Raw genomic sequence first — 27,385 nt, forward strand, 5'->3', positions numbered from 1 at the left:
TTGGCCGAGTCTCCGAAACGACGTCATGTAATTTAACACTTACCTCGTTTGTCAGCAAGATAAAATCGAAAGGACGAAATTAGCAGGCTTATTTGAGCCCTTACCTATGCCCTTTAGACCGTGAGAGAGTGTATCTCTCGACTTCATCACCCACTTACCCAAAGTTGGAGAGTTTGAATTGATCCTTGTTATCATCGATCGATTCTCAAAATATGCTACATTTATCCCAACGCCGAAGATGTGTACGGCTGTGATGACTGCCCAATTGTTCTTCAAGCACATCGTGAAATTATGGGGTGTTCCTGCGAGCATCATTAATGATCGCGAGGGGAGATTCACTGGAACCTTTTGGACGGAATTGTTTAAGATATTGGGATCTACCCTGAATATTTCTTCCAGTTATCATCCTTAAACAGACGGCAGACTGAACGCTTTAACAGCATGCTTGAAGAATATCTACGTCACTTTATCGACGCTAGACAAAAGAATTGGGTTCAGTTGTTAAATGTTGCTCAATTCAACTTTAACAGTCAAGAAAGCTCCTCAACCGTAAAGACGCCCTTCGAGATAGCATGTGGCAGACAGCCACTCATGCCATACCTGGTGGACCACCGCTATGCGGGCAAAAGCCATCAGACGCATAGTTTCACCAAAGAGTGGAGTCAAACCTCTGAGATAGCACGTGCCTACTTGGAGAAATCGTCAAGGAGAATGAAGAAGTGTGCTGAGAAGAAGCGCAGGCCCCTCGAGTTCCAAGCTGGGGACAAGGTTCTGATCAAGTTACAACCAGAACAATTCCGTTTTTAGGGCCAAAGAGACCAACGCCTCGTACGAAAATATGAAGGACCAGTTGAGGTGATTGAGAAAGTCGGAAAAACCTTGTATAGGGTGCAGTTACCCTCGTGGATGAAGATCCATCCTGTCATCCACGTGAGTATAATGAAGCCCTATCACCCTGACCCCGATGACGAGCAGCGTAACATGTTGACGCGTCCACCCATCATGATGAAGAATTCACTAAGAAGGAAGTCGCGCAAATTCTGGACAGACGTACATGCCGTCTTGGAAGACCAAGACGAGAATTAATAGAGTTCTTGGTGAAATAGAAAGACCTCCCTAACGAAGAAATCAAATGGATCCTTTGGATATGACCTCGTACATCTCACTCCATCTCTTTCTTTGTTATGTGTTCTTCATTTACCTCACTTTTCCTTCAACTTGATCTCTATTAGTATACTCACTTTAATTTTTAGGTCTCATTCTATCTTAGCTATTTGCTTGTTTCACGATCTTAAGATGAAGAAGATTATGAAAATACACGAATTTGGAGGACTTTATATCTTTTATCATCAAATGTCAATCATTATTATTAATTCTAAGGTTGTTTCTCCTCTTGATGCCCATTGTCATCTCATTCATCCATCATGCTCAGTACCAAAAAAACTTTGTCCCCAATTTCATAATTTGTCTGCATTAAATTGTGAGTCATGTCAGTTTTCCAAATTTCACCGTCTTAGCTCCAGTCTTAGAGTTGTTAAATGAGGAAATAAACTATTCGAGTTAGCTCATTCTGATATTTGGGATTCGTGTCCAATTGTGTCCAAAACTAGATTTTGATATTTTATTACCTTTATTGATGACTTCCGCATGACCTGGTTATATTTTCAGGAAAATTGTTCTGAGTTCCTTTCTCATTTCTATAATTTTCATGCTGAAATTCAAACTTAGTTTGATGTTTCCCTTAAGATTCTGAGAAGTGACAATGTTGATGAGTACTTCTCAGAGGCACCCAGGTTATACCTCTGTATGTATGGAATTATTCATCAATCATCTTGTGTCGATACTCCACCCAAAATGGAGTTTGATGAATGGAAAAATAGACATCTTAAACTGCATAAGTATTATCCTTTCAAATACTTGAGCATTTTTAGGTTGATGCAATGTTCATTACTTGTTTTTTTTATTAATCGGTTGCCTTCCTCTGTTATCCATGTTTAGATTCTCGATCATGTTCTCTTTCCAACAGAGTTTTAGTTTCCCATTGAGGCAAAAATATTTGGTTGTACTTGCTTTATTCAGGATGTTCGTCCTAATTTAACAAAACTTGACCCCCAATCTTTGAAATGCAATTTCTCAAGCTATTCTCGTGTTAAAAAAGGACACAAATGCTATTGTCCTAGCTTGAATAGGTATCTTGTCTATCGCATGTTACTTTTTTAGAAGACAAGCCTTTCACTCCATCTTTGTCCAGGACGAGTCTTGAGGAGGATGATGATCTTTTTATTTAAACTCTCGTGTCCCACACCTTACCCTAATCCATCCCTTTCAAAATCCATTCCTAATCGTCCACCTATTACTCAAAGTCTACTTTAGATGGAAACAACCTCCAGAAAAATATTTTGTCCCAAAAGATTCTGCCATCAGATCCAGGACCAAGTGACGAGCTTCCCATTACTCTTCGTAAAGGTAAATATTCTTGCACTTATCCTATTTCTTTTTATGTCTCATATTACAATTTATCATTTTCTTCTTGTTCTTTTGTTACGTCTCTTGATTCTGTCTTGAACCCTAAGATCATTCATGAAGCTTCATCTCATTCTCGTTTGTGCATTCAATGATTGAAGAGGTGAATGATTTGAATGATAATGGTACTTGGGATTTAGTATTTTAGCTGCAAGAAAAAAGGTCCTCAAATGCAAATGGGTGTTTATGATTGAGGTCAATTCTAATGGATCATTTGCTCGTTACTTACACCTTGTCGCCAAAGCCTATGCTAAAACATGATTGATTATTTTAATACATTTTCTCCTATTGCTAAGCTCACTTCTGTCAAGTTATTCATTATTATGGCAACATCTCAAGGTTGGCATTTACATCAACTCAACATTGAAAATGCAATTCTCCATGGTGATGATCTTCAAGAGAAAGTGTATATGGAGCAACCACCTGAGTTTGTGGCTCCGAGAAAATAATAAAATGTGTCGTCTTCGAAAATCTTTCTATGGATTGATAAACACAACCCATCGGCATGGTTAAGAAAATTCAGTCAAGCACTTGAGCTTTTTGGAATGAAGAAAAGAAAATCGAGTTACTTTGTCTTCTACCGACGATCTACAAACGGTATTATTCTACTTGTTGTATAAGTTGATGATATTACCATCGCTAGAAGTGATACTTCAGGTATATTATCTCTCAAATATTTCCTTCAAAGTCAATTTCCATAAATTATGTCGGCCATATGTCTAGATTGCCATACAAAACTTAGCCAATTTTGGACGAGTGTGGCATTTTTAGCCAATCAACCCTTTTTATTGCTTTCAAAGTCAACTTCATACCGAAGTCTTTGGAATGCTAAAGTACTTCTTGGGTATTGACGTAACAACAAGCAAGAAGGGTATTTTTATGTCACAGAAGAAATATGTGCTTGATTTGACCAGAAAATTGGGACCATCCATGCAATATGCCTAGTTTGCAACTTTCAAAAAATGGAGAACCGTTTAAAGATCACGAGAATCATAGAATATTGATTCTAAAATTGAATTACCTTCTAGTGATACGACCAAACATAGCTTATTCAACAAACATTATAAGTTTATGACTTCACCCACAGTATATCATTGGGGTTGCAGTACAACAAATTCTATGTTAGTTGAAAGCTACATCTGAACATGGAATACATAAAGATCATAGTCATATGAAGACTGAGTGTTTTTCAGATGTCGATTGGGATCCAAAGAAGAAAGAAGATCGATTTCTGGTTTCTTTTTCTTTCTTTTTTTCTTTTTTTTTTTTTTTTTTTGGTTCGAGGCAATTTGGTTTGATGGAAAAGTAAGAAGCAAAACGTGGTATATACAGTCAAGTGTTGAATTAGAGTACAGAGGAATTGCACAATTAGTTTGTGAAATAATGTGGGTAACTCTTAATCCTTTTATGGATGATAAGGCTCAAGTAAAGTTTGACAAAGATAACTCAGATCTCATCTTTAATGATAAGTGGAATCCTTTTTGGTGATCATTTGAAGCTTGAGTGTTGGTCTTATGTGAATCACTCTCATCAAGAGGTGATTAAAAGTTGTGGTCGATGGTTATCAATTAAAAACCTACCTTTGGAGTACTAGAAGAGATTTGTTTTTGAAGCTATTAGGAAAAGTTTAGGCAGGTTGGTCAGCAATGCATCCTAGACCTTCAATTTCATAGATTGTTCTACGGCATTCATTGTTAAAAAAATAATAATAATAAATAAAAAATACAGCAGAACCATTTAGGTTGGTAATAGTGGTTCTTTCTCTATAGTTGTGGATTTGTCCAGTTCAAATAATTTACTTCATGGCAATTCATCATATAATGACTTTTTTAATTCGATTGATTTAAATAGTATAAAAAAAAGGTAATAGAATATGAAACTTATATTTTGTCTAGTGACTTTGGTCCTTTGGTATGCTCATTTTCTTCTCGTTGATAATTTTTCTTCTCAAGAAGAGCCTCCAGAAGAAATTGTCATTTCTTCAGCCGACAGTGAGTTCTAACAAGGTGAAGTCAAAGCTCATGAAACCTTTCCCTCTGCATTATTTTCAAAAGAAAGAAGTTCCCAGTGTTCTTGACCATGAAGAGAAAAATTTTGATACTTTGGAAGAGTCGTACACTCATCTTTTGATTTCTTCATCAGTTGCTTCTAAGCATCATGAGTCTTCAGATCCTAACAACTTCTTTAAGCAATCTGTTATCTATCTCCCTGGATCAGATGTTCAGTTTATAAAAGAGGTCTCCAACCTCACTTCTCCTAAAGAAGTTTTTTCTTATTTCAATGATGATAAGGAATCATTGATAACTGTGAGCAGTGACAAAAGTAGAAGTTCCTATGGAGGAAACTCAGTGCAACAGGAGTTACAGTCAGAAGCTATATTTGTAGAAGCCTATAGTCATATTTTTGCAAGTGGACATTGGTTCACTTAGTTCAGAGCCTTATGTTGCAGCTTCTCTAATGTCTTCTTTGATTTCTGAAAAATTCACTTCTTTGTTAAAAGTTTAAGGGATTATTCTATAAATTTGCAAGTTTTGGACCCAATTTTAATAACCGTATAAGTTTGAGTGTCCTAAAATTTTTTATCTCTTGATTACTATATATGTTTTAATCAATTGAATTATACACAAATTAAGAAATAAGTTCGGTTAGTTTATGGATGGAAAAAATATGATATTTAAGGTACTATTATTTGTATAATAAAAAAAGTCGAAAAAAACCTAAACCCAGACTAGAATAACATGCACCCCAAACACATACTATTATAATCCAAACTAAATGGGCTCCACCGGACACAGACTATTTTACCCCATACTACTTTGGTCTTAACCCCAAAAAGAGACTTTTATAACCCAAACTAAAACACTCTGCACCCCAAATACGGATTATTCTAACCCAAAGACTATAATAACCAACTCAATGCCCCAAACAACCCTTAGGGTTTTTAGCATTTCAAAGCCCCACTTTATCCAAGAAATATACGATCTATACTGTCTTGTTGATGAAAATTGGATTTTGGGAGGAGATTTCAGCATCATCCAATGGCCTCATGAAAATTCAAATGGATGTTTTGGCCAACCAATGATATGAGGAATTTTAACTCCTTTATCGAGCATTGCGAGCTCATTGATCCCCACCTCAGCAACAAAAAGTTTACATGGTCCGATCTTAGGCAGCCACCCACTCACACTAGAACCAATCGTTTTTCTATACATGTGGTTCTTGATAAATTTGTGGATGCATCTCTGAAAAGACTCGACAAACCTACATCAGACGACTATCCTCTGCTACTAGTTTTCGGGAATTAGAGATGGGGACCAACACCTTTCAAGTTTGAAAACATGTGGATCAAACATTCAAATTTCTTACCATTTTTGGATGAATCGTGGAAAAGCCATCCCCTCTCTGGAAGGCCCAAATATGGGCTCGTTCAAAATCTTAAGATAGTGGCCTTAAAAGAGTGGAACATCAATACTTTTGGGTTTATTGAAACACAGAAAGCTGTGTTATTAAAGGAACTGGCTATTAGGACAAAATGGCTGAATCAAACTCCATCACTGATGCCAGGCGTCATATATTTATCAAAGGTGATCTTCTAACTATTTCTAGGAATAAGGAATTGAAATGGAGGCAAAAATGCAAGACAAAATGACTCATAGAAGAAGATGAGAACACAAGCTTCACCATAAATACGCCGCTGCAAAAAAAGAAAAAGGAGGAAAAACAACATCACCGAGATCCTTAGCGATCAAAACCACAGCTTGACTAGTGACTTTCAGATTGAGGCTGAATTTATCTCATTTTACAAGGCCCTCTTCGTCAAAAAACAGGGCACCAAATTTCTCCCACATCCTTTGGATTGGGCCCCGATTAGCAATCTACTAGGATAGTCTCTGGAAAGACCCTTCAACGAGGAGAATTTGACAAGCAGTTAAGGATTTGGGCACCAACAAATTCCGGGGACTGGATGGTTACACTGCTGAATTTTTTAAAAAGTCTTGGAAAATCCTTAATGGTGACATTCTTAGAGTGTTCCATAATTTCTTCAAAATGGTATTATCAACAAAAATGTCAATGAAACATACATTTGTCTCATTCCAAAGAAATTGAATGCTAGGAAAGTGTGGGGGACTATAGTGTGAACCCTGAGCCCTAATTTCTCTACTTGAGTATGTTCCCTACTGAGACCAGTATGGTGAGTAGGTTGATGTGAGAATTAATGTATAATCGTGGAGAAAAGGGGTGAAAAAATAGAAGAAAAGTGTGAATTTGAAAGCTTAACTCTTGGGTAAAGCTTGGAAAAATTGGCTAAGTATACCCCATGCATTGGAAGCTAGAAAATTGACTAAGTGTTGTTCCATGCCTTGGCCTTGCTCATTTAGAGGTTATTTGGGACGTTGAAGAAAGCCAAAGTGTGGCCAAGGGAAACGCATGCAGCAGCCAATGTCTTTAGAGGTTAGAAAAAGGCATGTTGCAGCCTCAAGTTGCGCGGACAAGGGTGCTGGGCGATGGAGGCATGCGGCGATGCTACGCGATGGGATGCGGCGATGCTACACGATGGATGCGGCAGTGCTACGCGATGGTATGCGGGACACTACATGATGCTACACGATGGATGCGGCAGTGCTACGCGATGGTATGCAGCGACACTATGCGTAGGTGATGTGCTATGCGTTGGACATCTGAAGGCAAGTGGGCGCATAGGACAAGTTAGTAGTACGCATTGAAAGAGTATTGGTCATTATCCTAGTTGAGTGCATAAGGTAAGCCATGCGAAAGAGAAGGATATGCAGCCAAAGATGAGCCTTGCAAGCATCTAACATATGTGACCAAGTTGCGTCAATTAGATGCACAAGGTAAGGTTGAATGGACGCATGCGCCGATTGGTGGTGTCCGGACATAGGAAGGTTGCGGCAATTGGTTGGGAGCATTTGTGGTTAGATGACCGCATATGAAATTGGATAGATGCATGCAAGGACGTCATCCGGACATGTGGCTTGTTGGAAGAAATCTTAAGCTTTAAGCAAATGAGGTGGACGCACAAGAAGACATGCAAATTTAAGTATTTTGTGTTGGCTAAGAAAGAGGAAGACACCTTAGATTGCGGTGATTTGAAGGTTGCATTGATAGTGTGAAGAAAAAATATTTGGACATGCGGCCAAGTAGGAGGTGTCGGCCTTGGAAAGCTTTTGGACGCCTATAAATAGAACCAAGGACTTCTTTTCATATCACGATTCAAAGGAAGAAGAGTGTGAAAGTTGATTAAACTATGCGTTGATAGCAAATCTATATGTTGGTCATAAAACTTCAAGAGGAGACGCAGTTAGACAGTGAAGTCTGGAAATAGCACCAACTTAGGACAAGGAGTTCTCCCAGTATACTCGTGCGTTTGGAGTGATTCCAAAGCCACCTAAAAGCTCCGCGAGTCTAGTTTTCAGGATAGAGCTGCCGGAGAAGAAGCTCTAAGGAATCGGGCTGGAAACTGAGGAAAAGACAGAAGGGTCAAGCTGTCGGGTAAGCTTGGGCCAGTCTTGAAGATTTTGTGATTCCGGCCAAACCACGAGGAGTTCTGAGCTCAGATTTTAGGGTAAGCTTCCTGAGATATTTTAGAGCATGTTTGTAGAAGGAAGTATCTCAAGATAAGGTTTAGAACTATGAGTAATCTGAGTTTTAAATTGAATCTGGATCTTAGGGTTCAAAAGGGAGCTCGAGGTAACCAAGGAACTTCTAGGGGGAAAAGTTCCTAAACGATCGAGGTGAGTGACTAAAATATTTGACTAAATATTTACAATGTTTTAAAGAAACCATGTTTTAAAGAAAGATTATTCTCATGCCAGCTAGTTTTACAAAGTGATTTCCAAGCAAACCATGAGTTATGTTTTAAACGCATGACATATATGAAAGTTTATTGAAAAACTATTTATGTGTGTTTAAATACACCCAGCATGCGTTAGTATCTTTAAAGACATGTTTTCGATGCGGAATGCTTTACATGCTTTAAAGAGAAAGTCATTTATGACTAGTTCTACTTGAAATGCGATACCGAAGGACAGTTGAAAAGGTATCCGAGCAGCTCGACACTGAAGGACAAGTTTAGAGAAGGTATCCGAGCAGAAGCACCTAAGGTATGATAGTACTTAGTATGGCCACGTGCACGTAGGTAGTTAAAGTCAGAGATTGAACAAAAGGGTTCTCTCTTGACTAGTAGTTGACGTTGGGATTTAATCACAGTAGGGTTATTCTCAACTAAGGAACAGTTTAATGTTTTCTGATAAAAACAGTTTTATATGTTTTATGCTTGGAAAATGTTTATATAGCAGTACAAGATTATTGTAGAAGTTTATATTTCAGTTTAATCTCTTTATTGAGACTATTGCATGAGAATCAGTTTTCTTTCTTAAGTCACTCACTGGGCTAGCAAGCTCACCCCGTTTTCAAATGTTTTCCTTTCCCCCAGGTAACGGTCAAATCCTCAGGAGATAGTGCTGCATCTGCTCTGCACTAAAGGACAAAGATATTATAACCCGTCTACTAGGTGGTTTACTGTAAATATAGTACACATGTTACAGTTGTTAATTTAGGGACTAAGGTTTTGGCCATCGGGATTTGTGAAACTAGTAATGTAATTACTCTAAATATGTTGTGTTTTTAAACTTAATAAATTTTGGCCTAAGAGGCATCTGCTGTATATGAATTTACATTGGTATCAAAGTTATTTCCGCAAGAGTTATTAGGCAGTAAGTGTCAACAAAAGGGTTGATAACTGCTACAGTCATGTCCTTTCCTAGGCTCAAAGAGTAGTACGGGATGGTGTGTGACATATTGGCTCAGAAAGCCTCCCCACAGGGTTAGACAAAATCATTGCACGTGTTCATTACCAATCCGCCTTTGTTAAAGGTAGACAGATTTTGGATGCCTCCCTCTTGGCAAACGAATCATTGAGGAATGGCATAGGAAAAATGCTTAAGGGGTGGTCATTAAACTCGATGTTGAGAAGGCATTAAACAAAGTTGTTTGGGATTTCCTTGATGAAATATTAAAGTCAAAGGGTTTAGGCACAAATGGAGACAATGGATTAGAGGTCGTGATTCATCCACAAATTTCTCTATAATCATCAATGGCAAGCCGAGAGGAAAGTTTTTCGCATCCAGGGGTCTTCATCAAGGTGACCCTTCGTCCCTCTTCCTTTTCATTATGGTGATGGATGCTCTCAATAGAATCTTATCGATTGCGGCTACATCAAATTATTTGGGTCTTCCCCTATTATAACCTTCCTCACCAATCTTTTGGTAACCCATCTTGGACAAGATTGAGAAGAGACTTTCATCATGGCAGTACAACTTCCTTTTCAAAGGAGGTAAACTGACGTTCTTACACGCCACCCTCTCAAATTTTCCTTTATATTACTTATCTATGTTTCAAGCTCCTTCCAAAGTTGTAGAAAGTATTGAAAGGTGTTTTAGGGGGTGTTTAGCTCATCAACATGAGTCGAGTTGAGTTGGTATTATATCAACTCATTGTTTGGCCCACCAACTTTAAATGTCGGTGGAGTTGAGTTGGTATATTTTACCAACTCACCCCAACTCTCTTCTTCCCATGTTTTCAATTGTTCCACCCATTGGTCACTGTCACACTCCAAGAACTAACTTCGGACTCCGACAACCACCTCTGATGACAACTCCGACGACCAACTCTAGACTCCAACGACAACCACCTCCGATGGAAACTCCGAAGACCAACTCCGGGCTCCGACAACCACCTACGATGACAGTTTTGGCGACGAAATTCAGACTCCGACAACCATCTCAAATGACAGCTCCGACGACCAACTCCAAGCTCCGACAAACTTCGATCGACCACCTTCATGCGACTAACTTTGGCAATGACAACTCTAATAACCAACTCTAATACCACCTTCATGCGACTAACTTTGGGCTCCTACAGTCACCTCCGACTATAACCTCCAGCAAAAATCATATTTGATGATCAACTTCGACAACTACTTTCGCCCACCCAACTCCGGGATTCGAACACCACCTCCAATGACAAACTTCAACAACCAACTCCAATACACCTTCATGTGACCAACTTCAGGCTCTAACAACCACCTTCGGCTACAAACTCCAGCAAAAATCATCTTCGATAATCAACTTCGACAACTATAAGACGAATGACTGTTAAAGTATGTTATAGGGTTGTTGATATATAAAAAGTATTATTTTGTCTACATTAAGTGCAATATTTGTATATAATCATATCAAATGAGTGTTAAAAATATTTAGACGAAAAGTATGTATGTAATTGAAAAGCATGTAGCATATAACAAAAAAAAACCTTAAAATGAAAAAAAATTTCCTGCAACATTTTCCAATAAGAATTAGTGAAAAATAGAGATTTGTTGGATGATCTTCCAAATTTAGAGGAAATGAAAGTGAAACTGTTGAAAAAATGTAGTGACATTCCATTGACTTTTACGATGATGGGGGAGATATAATTAAAAAAATACATGACATAGTAAAAATATAGAGCAACAATGGGAAAAAGAAGAAGATGATAATGAAATTCATGGAGAAAAATTGGCTAGAAAGTTTTGATTTCGCTTTAGTTTCTCATTTTATTTAACCATATTTCTACAAGAAATGTAAAGGGTTAATTGTTGTTCATTGCCCAAAAAAGAAAGAAAAAAAGAAAGAAAAGTTCTAAAAATTAAAAAAAAAAAATTACAATCCATATTTTATTCAAACAAAGATAGAATTATTGAATAAAAAAATTTCAAAACAAAAATAGTAATTATAACTCTACACCCAACACAGACATATAAATTCCACAGACATGAATTCCAGACATCCTATCTCAACTTAGCGTCCCAAACAACCCCTTAGAATTTTCCTACGGACTGGTTACAGAATAGTTCCATCTCCCACCTTCTCCGCTGGAACATTCTCAAATTCCCTTTAGATGAGAGAGGTCTTGGCATTGGACACATCAAAAATCAAGACGATTCTTTATTGGCAAAATGGATTTGGCATTTCAATCAAGAAAGAGGGGCTCTATGGAGGAGATTCATTTGGGAAAAGTATGGGTCAAGTCATTCAACTCCCTTCCATTTCTCAACATACATCCTCAAAAAGTCCATGGTGCCACATTTTGCAGGTAAAGGATCTTGTCTATAGCAGTATTAATCAAAGTTGGGAATGGACATTCCACTTCCTTTTGGAATGATCGGAGGATCGGATCTTCTCCTCTCAAGATTAGTTTTTCTAAGCTTCTCGCAATTGCTGAAACAAAGGATGCATCCATTGCCAATATTTGAGACTCTACAAATGAGTCTTGGACCCTTAATTTCATAAGACATAGGAAAGATAATAAAATATGTGAATGGGCTGTTTTTAGTCAGAATGTTCTCATCTAAACAACAGGATAGTTGGATATGGCAGCTTGAAAAAAGTGGCTTTTTCTCTGCCAAATTTTTTATGTATCTCTTCTGACCAATCTGGATTATCAAAAAGATATGGAAGCTTTCATGTCCTAAAAGAGTAAAATTCCTAATATAGGAAGTGGGTCACTATTGCCTCAGATTATAAATCAGATGCCCTTGGATTGGCTCATCCCCATCTTGGTGCTTCCTTTGCCACGAATCCAACAAATCTATCGTTGGAATTTCTATATTTGTATATAAATATTTTTTCCTTAATTGTCTTTATTTTTTCCATATTTGTAAAACGTCTTTCTCCTATATAAGAAGACCTAACCTGCACATATTGTATAAAAGAAAAAGGAGATTAATATTTTCATTCCTCCAATTTCTACATGGTATCAGAGTCATGCCCCTGACTTAACCATGCTTGGTAGAATCCTCGGGTGTTGAACAAAGATGTATAGTGGAGCCTTGGAAGTAGTCATGGTGTGATCTATGGTTGAACTCTATTGGATAGGTGGTGTGCTCAGGTGAAGAGGAGCTAGCCTAGATAAGAGTTAAAAAGATGGATGACTATTTGAGGGGAGACTTGGTGGTCATTTGTTCGAGGGGAGGATTGTTGGACCAAAGTCCCACATTGGTTAAATAAGGGGAGGATCATGCGTATATAAAGGAGGATAATTATCTCCATTGGTAGAGGCCTTTTGGAGTGAAACAAAAGATAAAGTCATGAAGGTTTATGTCCAAAGTAGACAATATCAAGTGATATCAAGTGATATCAGAGTATTGAAAGATAGAAAGTGTAAAACTTTTAGGTTTGAGAAAGAATCAGAATGCTCTATTCATTCACCAAAGATATGAATATATACAAGAGTACAAAGCATAGAAAAAGAAAATATCACAAAATATTTACAAGAATGGAAAACCCTAACTATAGAATTATAACACTCCCCCTCAAGTTAGAGCATATATGTTAATCATGCCCAACTTGTTACATAGATAATCTATACGTCTTCCATCCAATGCTTTCGTGAAGATATCTCCTAATTATTCTCCAGTCTTCACATATCCTATAGATACCAACCCTTGTTGAATTTTCTCACGTACAAAATGGCAATCAACTTCAATATGTCCTTTTATGAAAAACTGGATTAGAAGCAATATGAAGTGTTGCTTGATTATCACACCACAACTTTGTCAGTGTGGTGATTTCAAATCCCAACTCAACAAGAAGTTCATATATCCAAATCAATTCACACACAGATTGCGTCATTACTCTATATTCTGATTCTGCACTTGAACGTGACACCACATTTTGCTTCTTACTCTTCCAAGAAATCAAATTACCACCAATAAAAATACAATACCCTGAGGTTGATCTTCTGTCTTCTTTAGATCCTACTCAATCGGCGTCTGAGAAACATTCAATATTAGTATGACCATAATCCTTATATAATAAACCACGCTCGGGAGCAACCTTCAAATAACAAGAATCTGTTCCAATGCAGCCCAATGATCAACTGTAAGGCATGACATGTACTGACTCACAATACTTACTGAATAGGCTATGTCGGGTCGAGTCACTATAAGGTAATTAAGTTTTCCCACTAACCTCCTAAATCTTTCAGGATCTCTTAGCAATTCTCCATCTTTTGTGAGCTGTAGGTTGGGCATCATTGGGGTACTACATGGCTTAGCCCCCCAGCTTTCCTGTTTCAGTCAACAAGTCAAGTACATATTTTCTCTGTGATAATAGAATTCCTTTCTTGCTTCTTATTACCTCAATTCCTAAGAAGTATTTCAACACGTCCAAATCTTTTGTATGGAATTGGCTATGAAGAAAAGTCTTTAGAGACTGGATACCTAAAGCATCATCACCAGTAATCACAATATCATCCACATATACGACTAACAAAATGACACCACCCTCAGATCTCTTAAAAAAGACTGAATGATCTGACCTACTCTTCCACATTCCAAAGCTTTCTCAATCACCTGACTAAATTTACCAAACCAAGCTCGCGGGCTCTGCTTTAATCCATACAAGGATTTATAAAGCGACACATCATTCCATTCTCCCCCTGAGTAACAAACCCTGGTGGTTGCGGATACACCTCTTCTTGAAGATCACCATGGAGAAATGCATTTTTAATATCAAGCTGATGTAAAGGCCAATGATTGATTGAAGCTAATGAAATAAATAACCTCACAGATGCCATTTTTGCTACCGGAGAAAAAGTATCAGCATAGTCAACGCCATAAGTTTGTGCGTAGTCTTTCGCTACGAGGCGCGCTTTTAACCGAGCAACAGAACCATCAGGATTGACTTTAACTGCAAACACCCATTTGCAACTGATAGCCTTCTTTCCTGCAAGGAGAGAAACTAAATCCCAAGTACAATTATCATCTAAGGCAGTCATCTCCTCCACCATTGCGGCACACCAACCAGGATGAGACAAAGCCTCATGAACAGTTTTCAGGATGGATACAAACTCTAAGGATGCAATGAATAAACATGTGGAAGGCGACAAATGGTTATATGAAACAAAAGAGGAAATAGGATGAACACAAGTACGTTTACCTTTACAAAGAGCAATAGGAAGATCATTACCCGTTTCTGGATCCAATGACGAAGAAGACTCTGGTACAGGGCATAGAACTGGAGGAGGTTGTCGTCGAGTATAGACCGAGGAAGAGTAGAGGTAGCCACAGGTAGAGATGAATCAGGAAGAGGATCAGAAGGAGAAATAACTGTGTAGACAAGGAAATCATCCTCTAATTCCTTATGCTCCCTCTGACTCTTATTCGAAGAGAAAGACAGTGATGAAAAAATTGGGATATGTTCAAAAAACGTGATATCAGGAGAGACTAAATATTTATTTAGACTAGGATAATAACACCGATACCCCTTTTGGACACGGGATAACTAAGGAAAATATATTTTAAGGACTTTGGATCCAGCTTGGTATGCTGAGGCTGAACATCCCGAACAAAGTAGGTGCAACCAAATATTCTAGGTGGAATGGGAAACAAATGTTGCTTGGGGCATAAAGTACGAAAAGGTATCTCACCCTTAAGAATAGAAGAGGGCATGCGATTTATTAAGAAACAAGATGTGGAAACAACATCGCTCAAAAGGATTTTGGAACATGCATCTGAAACATCAAAACTCTAGCTGTCTCAAGGAGATGAAGATTCTTTCGTTCTGCAACCCCATTTTGAGATGGAGTATCAACACAAGAAGATTGATGAAGAATGCCATGGGTATCTAAATAAGACTTGAGTGTATGAGAGAAATATTCCTTAGCATTATCACTCCATAGGATTTTAAGAATACCACTAAACTGAGTTTGAATTTCAGCATGGAAGTTACGAAAATGAGAAAGTAACTCAGAACGACTTTTCATCAAATATAACTATGTAACACGAGAATAGTCATCGACAAATGTAACAAAATACCTAAACCCTCCTTAGGACTCAACAGGACACGGACCCCAAACATCAGAATGGACTAATTCAAAAGGAGCACTAGCTCGTTTATTGACTCGAGGATACGAACTCAAACGATGAAATTTAGCAAACTGACATGAATAACAATCGAAAGAAGACAAATGTTGAAGTTGTGGACGAACACTCTTCAACACAAAGATAGACGGATGACCCAAACGACAATGCTCTTCCAAGGGAGACGACACGTTAGAGCATGTGATGGTCGTAGGTGTTTGTGGTTCAAAGATGTGAAACCTCCAAATTCCCACCCTTTACCAATAGTCTGTTTCGTCGTAAGATCCTGAAATAAGCAATAACCAGGAAAAAAGGAGACACAACAATGAAGATCACGAGTGCGTTTATTGACCGAAAGCAAACTAAACGAGAAATTTGGTAAATTTAAAACTGATGACAAAGAAATTGATTCGGTGAGATGGACGGTTCCTGATCCTAAAACAGGAGTGGAGGTTCCATCAGCTATAGTGACATTAGGTGAAGAGGTAGATGTACAAAGGGTAGAGAATAAACTAGGGTTTCCTGTCATATGGTCTGTAGCGCCAGAGTCAATGACCCATTTTGACATAGAGGAAAAAAGGCATTTAGAAATGTTACTGTCTCTGTGATGGTCGTAATGGGAGTAGAAGATGATGCCCTCAATGACTTTTGATACTACTGAAATTTAGCAAACTCCCCTGCAGAAATCATAATTGACTTGTCAAGATTATCAGGAGTAGAGGCGACACGTGCAGAGGGTGATGACATCCTCTGACCCTTATGCAGCAATCTTCTGCATTCACGTTTCGTATGGTCAGGTTTATGACAATAATAGCAAACAACACCTCCTGGATTTGATCTTCATGAATAGTAATTGGATCCATTCAACTTGTGTTCAGTTACTTTTGACACCATAGGAACAATCTCAGACATTACTGGTTTCTTATCAACCATTACCTCAAAAAATAGACACCGGACAGCAAAGAATCAAACCCTAATTTACCGAAGAGATGTTTATATAAGCAGTGAGTATATCTATATATCCCAAACAAACACACCACAAGGAGCCAACAACACTGAGGAAACCCACTAAAGACGGACGAAAAACGGCGATGCACGCGCCAGCGCGTGGATGGATAGCGAATTGGAACAATCGGCACGTGAGCCTCACGCGCTGGTCAGATGGCAACCGGATTTTGGGGTTTTGTAGATCGGAGGCAGGGCTTCTCATTGGAATGGGCGGTGTTGAAAAAAACAACCTTTTTTTTTCAGGCGGCGGCGGCGGCTAACGACGGTGAACGAACCGAAGACGGTGACTATGAGCAAAAGTATAAACTCACCTCTCCACAAAACCCTAAACGTATCACAAATGGGTTCTAAATTCTCAAACCCTAAGGTTCACAAAAACCCTAAGTTTATTTAGAGAGCTCTGATACCATGTAAAACTCTTAGGTTTGAGAAAGAATCAAAATGCTCTATTCATTCACCAAAGATATGAATATATACAAGAGTACAAAGCATAGAAAAGGAAATATCACAAAATATTTAAAAGAATGGAAAACTCTAACTATAGTCCCACATTGGTTAGATAAGGGGAGGATCATGCGTATATAAGAGAGGATAATTATCTCCATTGGTATGAGGCCTTTTGGAGTGAAACAAAAAACAAAGCCATGAGGGTTTATACCCAAAGTGGACAATATCATACCATTGTGGAGATAGTTTGAGGGTCATTATCCCTATCAAGTGATATCAGAGTATTGAAAGATAGAAAGAAAAGAGACAAGACAAGGTTTACAAGACAAGGTTTACGTGGAAAACCCTAATCTAGGGAGAAAAAACCACGATAGAAAAGTTTTATTGTTTAATGTCATGCTTATAAAAGACCCCAACCTCAGATATAAATAGAATGAAGGGAAACCCTAATTTAGTAAATATAGAGTAAACTACAAATATGCCCTTAGGGCTAATGCAACATATTTCAACACTCCCCCTTAAGTTGGGGCGTAGATATCGGCTAGACCCAACTTGCTAACACAAGCTTCAAACGTCGGTCTCGATAACCCTTTGGTAAGTACCAACCTATTGGACTGAATGTACATAAGGAATACAGATAACCTCGTGGTCTAACTTCTCTTTAATAAAATGTCAGTCAATTTTTACGTGCTTGATTATGTCATGTTGTACTGGATTATTAGCAATACTGATGGCAGTCTTATTATCACAATACAGCTTCATGGGACTCAGACTGTCCTGGTGAAGATCAGACAACTTTTTGCAACCAGATTTCTTCACACACTCCCAAACTCATAGCACTATACTCTGCCTCAACACTACTTCTGGCCACTACACCCTGTTTTTTACTCCGTCAAGTCACCAAATTTCCCAACACAAAGATACAGTATCCTGAGGTTGCCTGTCTATCAATCACTGATCCTGCCCAATTTGAGTCAGTATACACTTCGATGCTCCGTGTGTCATATTTTCTGAACACTAAGCCATTCCCTGGGGTGGACTTCAGGTATCTCAGAATTCGAGTCACCGCTTCCATGTGCTCCTCTCATACGGATTCTGCATGAACTGACTTACCACACTCAACATAGGAGATGTCGGGCCTAGTATGAGATAAGTAAATCAGTTTTCCTACCGGGCATTGATACCTCTCCTTATTTATAGGAACTCCTTCCGTAATGCTTTTCAGTTTTCCATTGACCTCAATAGGAGTATCAATGGGTTTGCATCCAGTCATTCCTGTTTCCTTTAACAAGTCTAGAGTGTATTTCCGTTGAGACACAGATATTCCTGCTTTCGATCTCGCCACTTCCATCCTGAGAAAATACCTCAGACTAGCAAGATCTTTGATCTCAAATTCGCCTGCCATCCTTTGTTTTGGCTTAACAATTTTTGTCGTGTCATCTCCTGATAAAATGATGTCATTAACATACACCATCAAAACAACAATCTTTCCTGAAGGTGATTTTTTGGTAAACAATGTATGATCAGAATGCCCTTGAACAAACTCTTGGGATTTAACAAACATTGTGAACCTGTCGAACCATGCCCTAGGAGACTGTTTCAACCCATATAAGGACTTCCTGAGTTTGCAAACATGGTTCCCAAACTTAGCTTCGAAACTTGGAGGCGGACTCATGTAAACCTCCTCTTCTAACTCACCATTCAAGAAGGCATTTTTTACATCCAGTTGATTTAGGGGCCAATCTTTATTCACGACAACAGACAGAAGAACTTGGATCATGTTTAGCTTAGCCACTAGGGAAAAAGTTTCTGAATAATCAATCGCATACGTTTGAGTGAACCCTTTAGCAACTAACCTGGCCTTATATCTCTCAAGTGTTCCGTCAAACCTATACTTCACTGTGAACACCCATTTACAACCAACTGTTTGTGACCTCTAGGGCTACTAACTCCCAAGTCTTATTCGCCTCGAGGGCTCTCATTTCTTCTATTACCGCCACTTTCCACTCAGGAACTTGGGCCGCATGAACACTGGTAGGTATTGCTAGGGCATCCAGTTGGGTAGTGAAAGCCTTAAAACCAGGAGATAAGTTACTATAGGTCAGAAAACTGTGTAAAGGGTACTTTGTACATGTCCTGATTCCCTTCCTCAGAGCAATTGGCATATCCAGAGTGGTATCATAATTGTCAGTTTTCGTCGGTCTCTCTCCAATATCAGACTTCTGAGACAATTCTGCATCTTCCTAAGGATCTTCCAGCACCTCATTACCTCCTGTAATTTCAACCTTCTCTGAGCTCGTCTCATCATTTTCTATGTTCCCAGACTTCTCTTCAAGAATCTCCTCTAAAACAATAGGATCTTGAACCTGAGCTGGTTCCGATACTTGGACACTTTCCGATGGAACAATATCAGACTTCTGAGACAATGCTGCATTTTCCTAAGGATCTTCCAGCACCTCATTACCTCCTATAATTTCAACCTTCTCTGAGCTCGTCTCATCATTTTCTATGTTCCCAGACTTCTCTTCAAGAATCTCCTCTGAAACAATAGGATCTTGAACCTGAGCTGGTTCCGATACTTAGACACTTTCCGATGGAACAAGAGGGGTTTCCTGAGTTTCCTTTCTGAGATTCTTCCTATTGTATGTTATCTAGGGCACTTGTCTAGTAGGAAGGACAGACACTAGAGCAAAATTAGGCTCGAAACTGGGTAGACTGGGTTCAAGAATATTAGGTCTAGGCTCAAGATTGAAGTTAATAGCTACGGAGTATGTGGAACTGTTAGTCTCTTCACTCGTGGTCTCCCCCTGAAGATGACTAACGGGAAAGAATGGTTTATCTTCAAGAACGTGACATCCATAGTGACCAAGTATTTTCTGGAAGATGGGTGAAAGCATTTATAGCCTCGCTGATGAAGGGGATACCCGACAAACACACACTTTTGAGGTCATAGGGCAAACATAGTCCGTGTGGACCATGAGTATGAACAAAGGTTGTACACCCAAACACACAACGAGGAACCTCAGGAATAAGACGGGTAGACTGGCAGAACTCTTTGAAGCACTCAAGGGGTGTTTGAAACTTTAGAACCCGTGAAGGCATCCTATTAATGAGATGGGCTGCGGTTAAGACCGTATCTCCCCATAGGTACGAAGGGAGAGACGCTGGAATTATCAAGGAGAGAGTAACTTCAATGAGATGGCGATTTTTTCGTTCAACCACCCCGTTTTGTTGTGAAGTATACGCACAAGAGTTTTGATGGATGATCCCTTTTGATGCTAAGAATTCCTGGAGGGTGTGATTGACAAACTCACGTCCATTGTCACTCCGAAGAATGGCAATCTTTGTATTGAACTGTGTTAAGATAGTGGTATAGAATTGTTTGAAGGTAGACAGAACCTCGGACTTATCAACAAGGAGATATACCCATGTAAGTCGGGTATGGTCATCGATGAATGTTACAAACCACCGTTTACCAGACAAGGTAGAGATATTTGAAGGACCCCAAACATCACTATGGATCAAATGGAAAGGCTGAGTAGGTTTATAAGACTGAGAAACAAAAGACACACGAGGCTGTTTAGCACGTATATAGACATCACAATATAATGGAGAAATATTCACATTATGGAATAAGTGGGGAAACAAATATCTCATATATTGAAAACTTGGATGTCCAAGGCGAAAATGCCATAATAAATAATCTTTTTCAGACATAGTAAATGAAAATAAAAGGCTAGTCCTAAACAAGTTCCTGGAAGAAGCATCTTCAGGAAGGAAATAGAGGCCCCTATCATATCAGGCAATGTCAATCATCTTCCCCGAGCTCGAATCCTGAAACAAAGCAGCATCTGGTGAGAAGACAACTCTACAGTTTAAATCTTTTGTTATTTTACTTATTAATAACAAGTTGTGAGAAATTGTTGGCACATGTAGGACATTTTGTAGAATTAATCCCTGAAATAGTGACAATCTGCCTTTTCTAGCAACAGGAGTGAAGGACCCATCTGCAATTCGAATCCTTTCATTTCCAGCATCAAATAGTATGAGAGGAATCGATCAGATGAGCCAGTCAAGTGATCGGTTGCTCCTCAATCTAGAATCCATAACTCATTCCCTTCAACAAGGAAACTAAAAGATTGAGGGTTACCTGATTGAGCAACTGTTCCGATTCCTATGGTACCTGAATCACCAGGATTAGTCACTGGAGGCTGTGTCTGAGGTTGTGTAGCCCCCTCAACTGATTCACTCACTAGAGCACGACCAGATTTTGACTTGTCATTTGGAGGGTGACGTTTACCATTAAGAGGTCGACAATGTAGTTTCCAACACTGATCCTTCGTGTGCCACTGTTTTTTACGATGCTCACATACTGGGGGTGTTTTGCTAATCTGCTTGTCACCATCAGATCCAGCGGATTTCACCCCAAAGGCAATTGACTCTAGAGTGGTAACACCAGACCCATTCATTGCACTTGACCTATCCTCTTCCAATCTAACCTCTGAATAGACCTCCATGAGGGGGTATCGATTTTTGCCCTAGTATTCGACTCCGAACCGTATCAAATTTGGGGTGCAACCTCGCAAGAAAATCATACACACGCTTAACCTCTTCTATCTTCGAGTACTGAATTCCGTCATGCGGGCAGTTCCAGATGATCTCCGGACATAGATCCATTTCTTGCCATAACAAAGACATTTTGTTGAAGCATGACGTTACATCCATGCTCCCTTGTTTGCACTCATGAACCTATTTAGTATATAGGCGGGATGCATTCTGACGTCTCGAATATAACCGTCGGACCGCATCCCAAATATCTCGTGCGATAGGTGAATAGAGTAAAGGTTTCCCAGTTTGTGGTTCCATGCTACTGATCAACATTGAGGGAAGCAATGAATCCTCTCCCTTCCAAACACGCTCTTGAGGATCCCCAGAACTTGGTCGTGGTACCTCTCCAGTCAAGTACCCAAACTTATGGCATCCCTCAAGAACCATTTTAATTGTTTGGGACCAGGAGAAGTCATTCTGTCCGTTCAACTTCTCTCCCGTGATCATTCCTGCAGAGTTTCCTATAATCCCAGATAAAAGATTAGTAGTAGGAAGAGTAGGAAACATTATTACCAGATTTTCTGAATGGATCAGGACACTGGAAGAATCATGGCCATTCACTTTGTGCAAAAACATCCTGTTCGTGTAGCTTAGGCAGACTGCAAGTTGTTTTCTGTCCAGTTCAAAATTAATTCCGGTTCGATTTACTTGGTTCTAGTTCAATTTTTGGTTCAACATCTGATTTGTCTGGCTTGGTCTACTTGTTTATCTAAAATCTTTTTTTTTTCTGGTTTGGTTCACTCCTGGTTTGGGTTGCTTCTATTGGATTTGGTTTAAAACTCTTTATTTTTGGGTGGATTTCTACTATTTGCTAAATCTTCTACTATGTTACAAGAGCAAATTCATCAAATCCTACAATTGTCAACTACCAATTTTTCATCTAATAATTCATGTGTTTCTTTGACTCACAGGTCCCAAAACATTCTCGTGTAATAATACATCTTTGTGGATTATTGATTCTGGAGCTTCATATCACATGACTAGTTCTTCGTCTTCTTTTAATTCATACTCTCCATTATATTGCAATGAGAAAATTAGAATTGCCGATGGTAGTTTTTCTTCTATTGCAGGAAAAGGAACTATAAATTGACTGAAAATATTTCTCTCCAGTCAGTCTTACATGTTCCAAAATTAGCCTGTAATCTTTTATCCATTTCTAAACTTTCCAAAGATTCCAATTGTCATGTTACATTCTTTGAATCTCATTGTATTTTTCAGGATCAGGATTTGGAGAGGATGATTGAGAGTGCTAAGATGCTTGATGGTCTCTACTACTTTGATAAGGTTTTTTTAGCAATAAAATAACTCAAGGTCTTAGTAGTATCAATTCTCTTTCTGTTAAAGAACAAATTATACTGTGGCATCATAGACTAGAACATCCCAGGTTTCTTTATCTGAAATATTTATTTCCAGATTTATTTGAGGGAATTGATTGTTCATCTCTTGATTGTGAAAGTTGCATTTTCGCGAAGAATCATCGGTCCACATATTTTCCAAAATCTTACAAGGCTTCAAAACTTTTTTATTTAATTCATACCGATGTTTATTACTTTCATTGATGATCATACTTGTTTATCTTGGGTTTATTTAATGGAAAAAAAATCTAAGGTGAAAGACATTTTTAAACATTTTTACAATATGATTGAAACTCAATTTCAAACCAAAATCTGCATTTTACACTCTGATAAGGGAACTGAGTACTTTAATGAGTTTTCTGGTGAATTTTCTAAAAATAAAGGTATCATTCATCAGTCTATATGTCGGGATACTCCCCAACAAAATAGGATTGCTGAAATAAAAAATAGGCATTTACTTGAAGTAGCACATGCTATAATGTTTTCTATACAAGTTCCAAAATATCTATGGGGGGAAGCAATTCTTACGACTACCTACCTAATAAATAGAATGTCTAGTAAGATCTTGAATTTTAAGACTCCCATCGACTGCCTTAAAAAATAATTTCTAACATCCTGCATATATTATGAATTATGCCTCAAAGTTTTTGGGTGTACTACGTATGTTCACATACCCGATCAATTCCAATCCAAACTTGATCATAGGGCTGTTAAATGCATTTTTGTGGGTTACTCTTTAAATAAAAAAGGTTATAAATGTTTTGACCCTTTGACAAAAAAAAAAAACTGTTTGTGAGTATGGATGTGACTTTTTTAGAAAATCAACCTTGTTTTCCCCAAAATTCTCTTCATGGGAGAAGCCAAATTTGGAAGAAAATTTTTGGGATGTTTGTATTCCTTTTTCCAGTCCTAATCGTACAGATGTTACTAGATCTATGATGCCAAGTGTAGAAACTTCTCAATCAGGGGGAGAAATATTACAAAATGATCATATCGATCAAATGCCTGAGTTTAAGTTTTATACTAGAAGAAAATTCAATCAAGGGAACCAAGACAAGATAGTCGGTCCTTCACACGACCAATCTGAGACCCCGACAACTAACACTGGTAATTCTTCTTCTATTCTACTCCTTCAACTACTCAAAGTACTTTTCAAGTAGTGTCTGATCTCGATGCTCCCATTGCCCTTAGAAAAGGTATTTGTAGTTGTAAGAAACATCCTATTGCAAACTTTATGTCATATAAATAAATTATCAAATAATCATAGATCTTCAACATCCAGAATTGATGACTTGTTTGTTCCAAAGAATATACATGAGGCTTCATGGAACTTGGGAAATAGTAGAATTACCTAAGAATAAGAAACCAGTGGGGTGTAAATGGGTGTTTACCATAAGTGTCATGCTGATGGTAGTGTTGAAAGATACAAGGCCAGACTGTTAGCTAAAGGATTCACTCAGACATGGAATTGATTATCAGGAAACATTTGCCCCTGTTGCAAAAATTAACTATATTACAGTTCTTTTGTCTCTTACAGTTAATTTGGATTGGCCATTTTACCAACTTGATATGAAAAATGCTTTTCTGAATGGTGATCTAGGAAGAGGTCTTTATGAGCTTACCACCAGGTTTTGAGGAGATTGATTATAGTAAAATTTGCAGATTAAAAAAAAATTCTCTATAGTTTTAAACAGTCCCCAAGAGCTTGGTTTAAGCATTTTAGATAAGTTGTATCCAGTTATGGGTTTCTTCAAAGTTAAGCAGATCATACATTATTTTATAAACATTCAGAGAATAATAAAATCTCAATTTTTTATTGTTTATGTAGATGATATTATCCTCGCGAATGATGATGAAGCAGGCTTAGCTGATCTCAAGAAAAGACTGGCTTGTGAATTTCAAATTAAGGACTTGGGAACGTTGAAATATTTCCTAGGAATGGTGGAATTTACAAGATCAAAAAAGAGGATCGTTGTTAACCAAAGAAAGTATGTCCTTGACTTACTTAAAGAAACAGGCTTGTTTGGTTGTAAGGTTGCAGAAACTCCTATTGAACCTAATATAAAGCTTCTAACAGCAAAAGCAGAAGAAATAAAGGACAAGGAACGATATCAGAGGCTTGTTGGTAGATTAATTTATCTGTCTCATACACGTCCTGATATTGCATTTGTTGTGAGCATGGTTAGTCAGTTTATGCATGCTTCTGGACCGACTCATTTTGAAGCGGCCTACAGAATTTTGAGATATTTGAAAGGATCTCCTAGAAAAGGTATTCTATTTAAAAGAAATAATCACTTCCAAATAGAAGTCTATACTCACGCAGATTGGGCTGGAAGTACTACAGATAGAAGATCTACCTCTAGTTATTGTTCCTTCATTGGAGGAAATCTAGTTACTTGGAGGAGTAAAAAACAAAATGTGGTGGCCAGAAGTAGTGCTAAGCAAAGTTTAGAGCCTTGGTTCATGGAATTTGTGAAAGCATATGGATCAAAAGGATACTTGAAAAATTGAAGATTTCTTTGACTATGCCTATACGGATTTATTGTGACAATAAAGCTGCAATTTCTATTGCTCATAATCCAGTTCTACACGATAGAACAAAACATATTGAGGTTGATAAGCATTTTATTAGAAAAAGAAAAAAATTGAAGCAGGAGCCATATGTATTCCTTATCTTCCTACATCAGAGCAAATTGTTGATGTGCTAACTAAAGGTCTTCCAAAGAAACAATTTGATAGATTGATTAACAAGCTGGCTATGGAAGACATCTTCAAACTAACTTGAGGGGGAGTGTTGGAATTTCTATATTTGTATATGTTGGAATTTCTATATTTGTATATGAATATCTTTTCCTTTATTATCTTTATTCTTTCCATATTTGTAAAAGGTTTTTCTCCTATATAAGAAGACCTAACCATAACCTATACATATTGTATAAGAGAAAAAGGAGATTAATATTTCCATTCCTCCAATTTCTACATCTATCCATCATCTGCTTCTCCACTGCAAAGTTACCAAAGTTATATGGAAAGAAATCATTGGTGCACTTGGTTGGACCATCATGCCTCCTCATTCTGTTTTTGATCGGCTCAAAATGTCACCAATCGACCACCCATTCAATGCCACCAAATAAATATTAGGTGTTCTGATATCATGCTGAAAATGTATTTTCTTTCTTATTTCTTTTAGAAAGAAAGGATTACTTAAATAGAAGAAACACCCATTAAAAATAAGGAAAACAAAAAATGCAACAAATACAACACAATAAATGCAATGAAGATATTAACGAAAAAGTGAATAATCAACAGATTTTTCTCTTTGTTTGGCTTGATTTGTTTTGGTTCGATTAGTCTCTTAGTTTCTTATGGCCCTTTCCAAATTTTTGTGCTTCTTAGTTGGAGGTGTTTTTTCTTTTTGGCCTATGTTCTTCATTAATTGTACTTGTCTCCAATATTTGTCTTCTATTTCGAGATCTTTGTATTTTGGAGTAGTAGTCTCTCTTCATTATATCAATAAAATTTTTGTTTCTATTTCTTAATAAATTACCTTTGTAACAAGTTGTGCATGATAAACATATACTTCAGCTTAAAGGGGGAGTGTTATAGTATATATGTAAATCCTAAGCTTATTAGTTTTTTGTCCTTTATTTTAATTTTACTAATTCTTAGTTTAGGGCTTCCAAGTATTCCTATCTATATTGAACTCTAATGTATAGAATGAGTAAGGTGTTCTCTCACATTATTGAGTATTACGTTACCAGAAAGCCAGTTGCCGTTAAAAATATATACATATATAACTAATCATTAGATAAATAAGAGGCCAAAACTTGAAACAACCATATTTGAGTTCGACATGAGTGAAATGCAGTGGAAATATTACAAGAATTTCCTTGCACCTTCAAATTCAAAGTAAGCTCTCTTGTAGTTCCAAAATTTCATAAATAAGAATGAAAAAAAATCAAACAAACACAACATCAATTCAATATTTGAACTACACCCTCAAACAGACAGGCATCGTGTTATCGCCAGAACCCAGATCTTTCTTTTGTAACAGAGAAAGGCCACTTACCCTCATAAATATATAATTGGTTTTTCCTCTACATCAGACTTTGGTATTTTTAGTTATGCTTATTTTTCAGGGAAAACAAGTTATTGGTTTTTTTATTGAATCTAAAAGTAAAAAGAAAAGAAACAAAAGAGAGGAGAAGAAAGAACCCACTTACTTATGACATGTGAAGCTTAGAAAGAAACATAATTTGTATAATGTTGGGAATATGTGATGTAGTTCAACTTAGTTGCATGTGAAAACAAAGGGAGAAGATATTAGGAACCAATGTAGTATAGGATGTCTTTGTCTCATATTAATTAGAATGGGATGATCAATGTGGTACTTAAGTGGCTTAGCTCTCCCACCCCAATAGCTAGCTTTTGGGATGTGGTTCTCCAAGGTACTTAAATACCTAAGAATTGTGTTAGACTTAATTGTTGACGTTCTAGAATGGAACTGGCAGAAAGTTCTGATTGG

At 37.8% G+C, this 27,385-nt stretch overlaps 1 protein-coding gene and 1 non-coding gene across 5 annotated transcripts in view; both read right to left on the minus strand.

The window, feature by feature from the left end:
- LOC120079895 (PH, RCC1 and FYVE domains-containing protein 1-like) overlaps positions 1-27,385 on the minus strand; it is an 87,095-nt gene that overhangs the window by 37,565 nt on the left and 22,145 nt on the right. The window contains exon 9 of one of the 4 annotated variants that reach the window (XM_039034341.1): positions 20,546-20,731. The exons of the other annotated variants lie outside the window; for them this stretch is intronic. Coding sequence (XP_038890269.1) covers positions 20,696-20,731 — 36 coding nt within the window. The 3' untranslated portion in view covers positions 20,546-20,695. Of the gene's footprint in view, positions 1-20,545; positions 20,732-27,385 lie in introns of those variants that run through there. 4 annotated transcript variants of the gene reach the window in all.
- On the minus strand, positions 3,172-3,310 carry LOC120080634. Its single transcript, XR_005482587.1, has one exon. It is a non-coding gene; the product is annotated as a U11 spliceosomal RNA (small nuclear RNA).

This window comes from Benincasa hispida, chromosome 6 (assembly GCF_009727055.1).
Source record: "Benincasa hispida cultivar B227 chromosome 6, ASM972705v1, whole genome shotgun sequence".
In the NCBI taxonomy this organism is placed as follows: domain Eukaryota; kingdom Viridiplantae; phylum Streptophyta; class Magnoliopsida; order Cucurbitales; family Cucurbitaceae; genus Benincasa; species Benincasa hispida.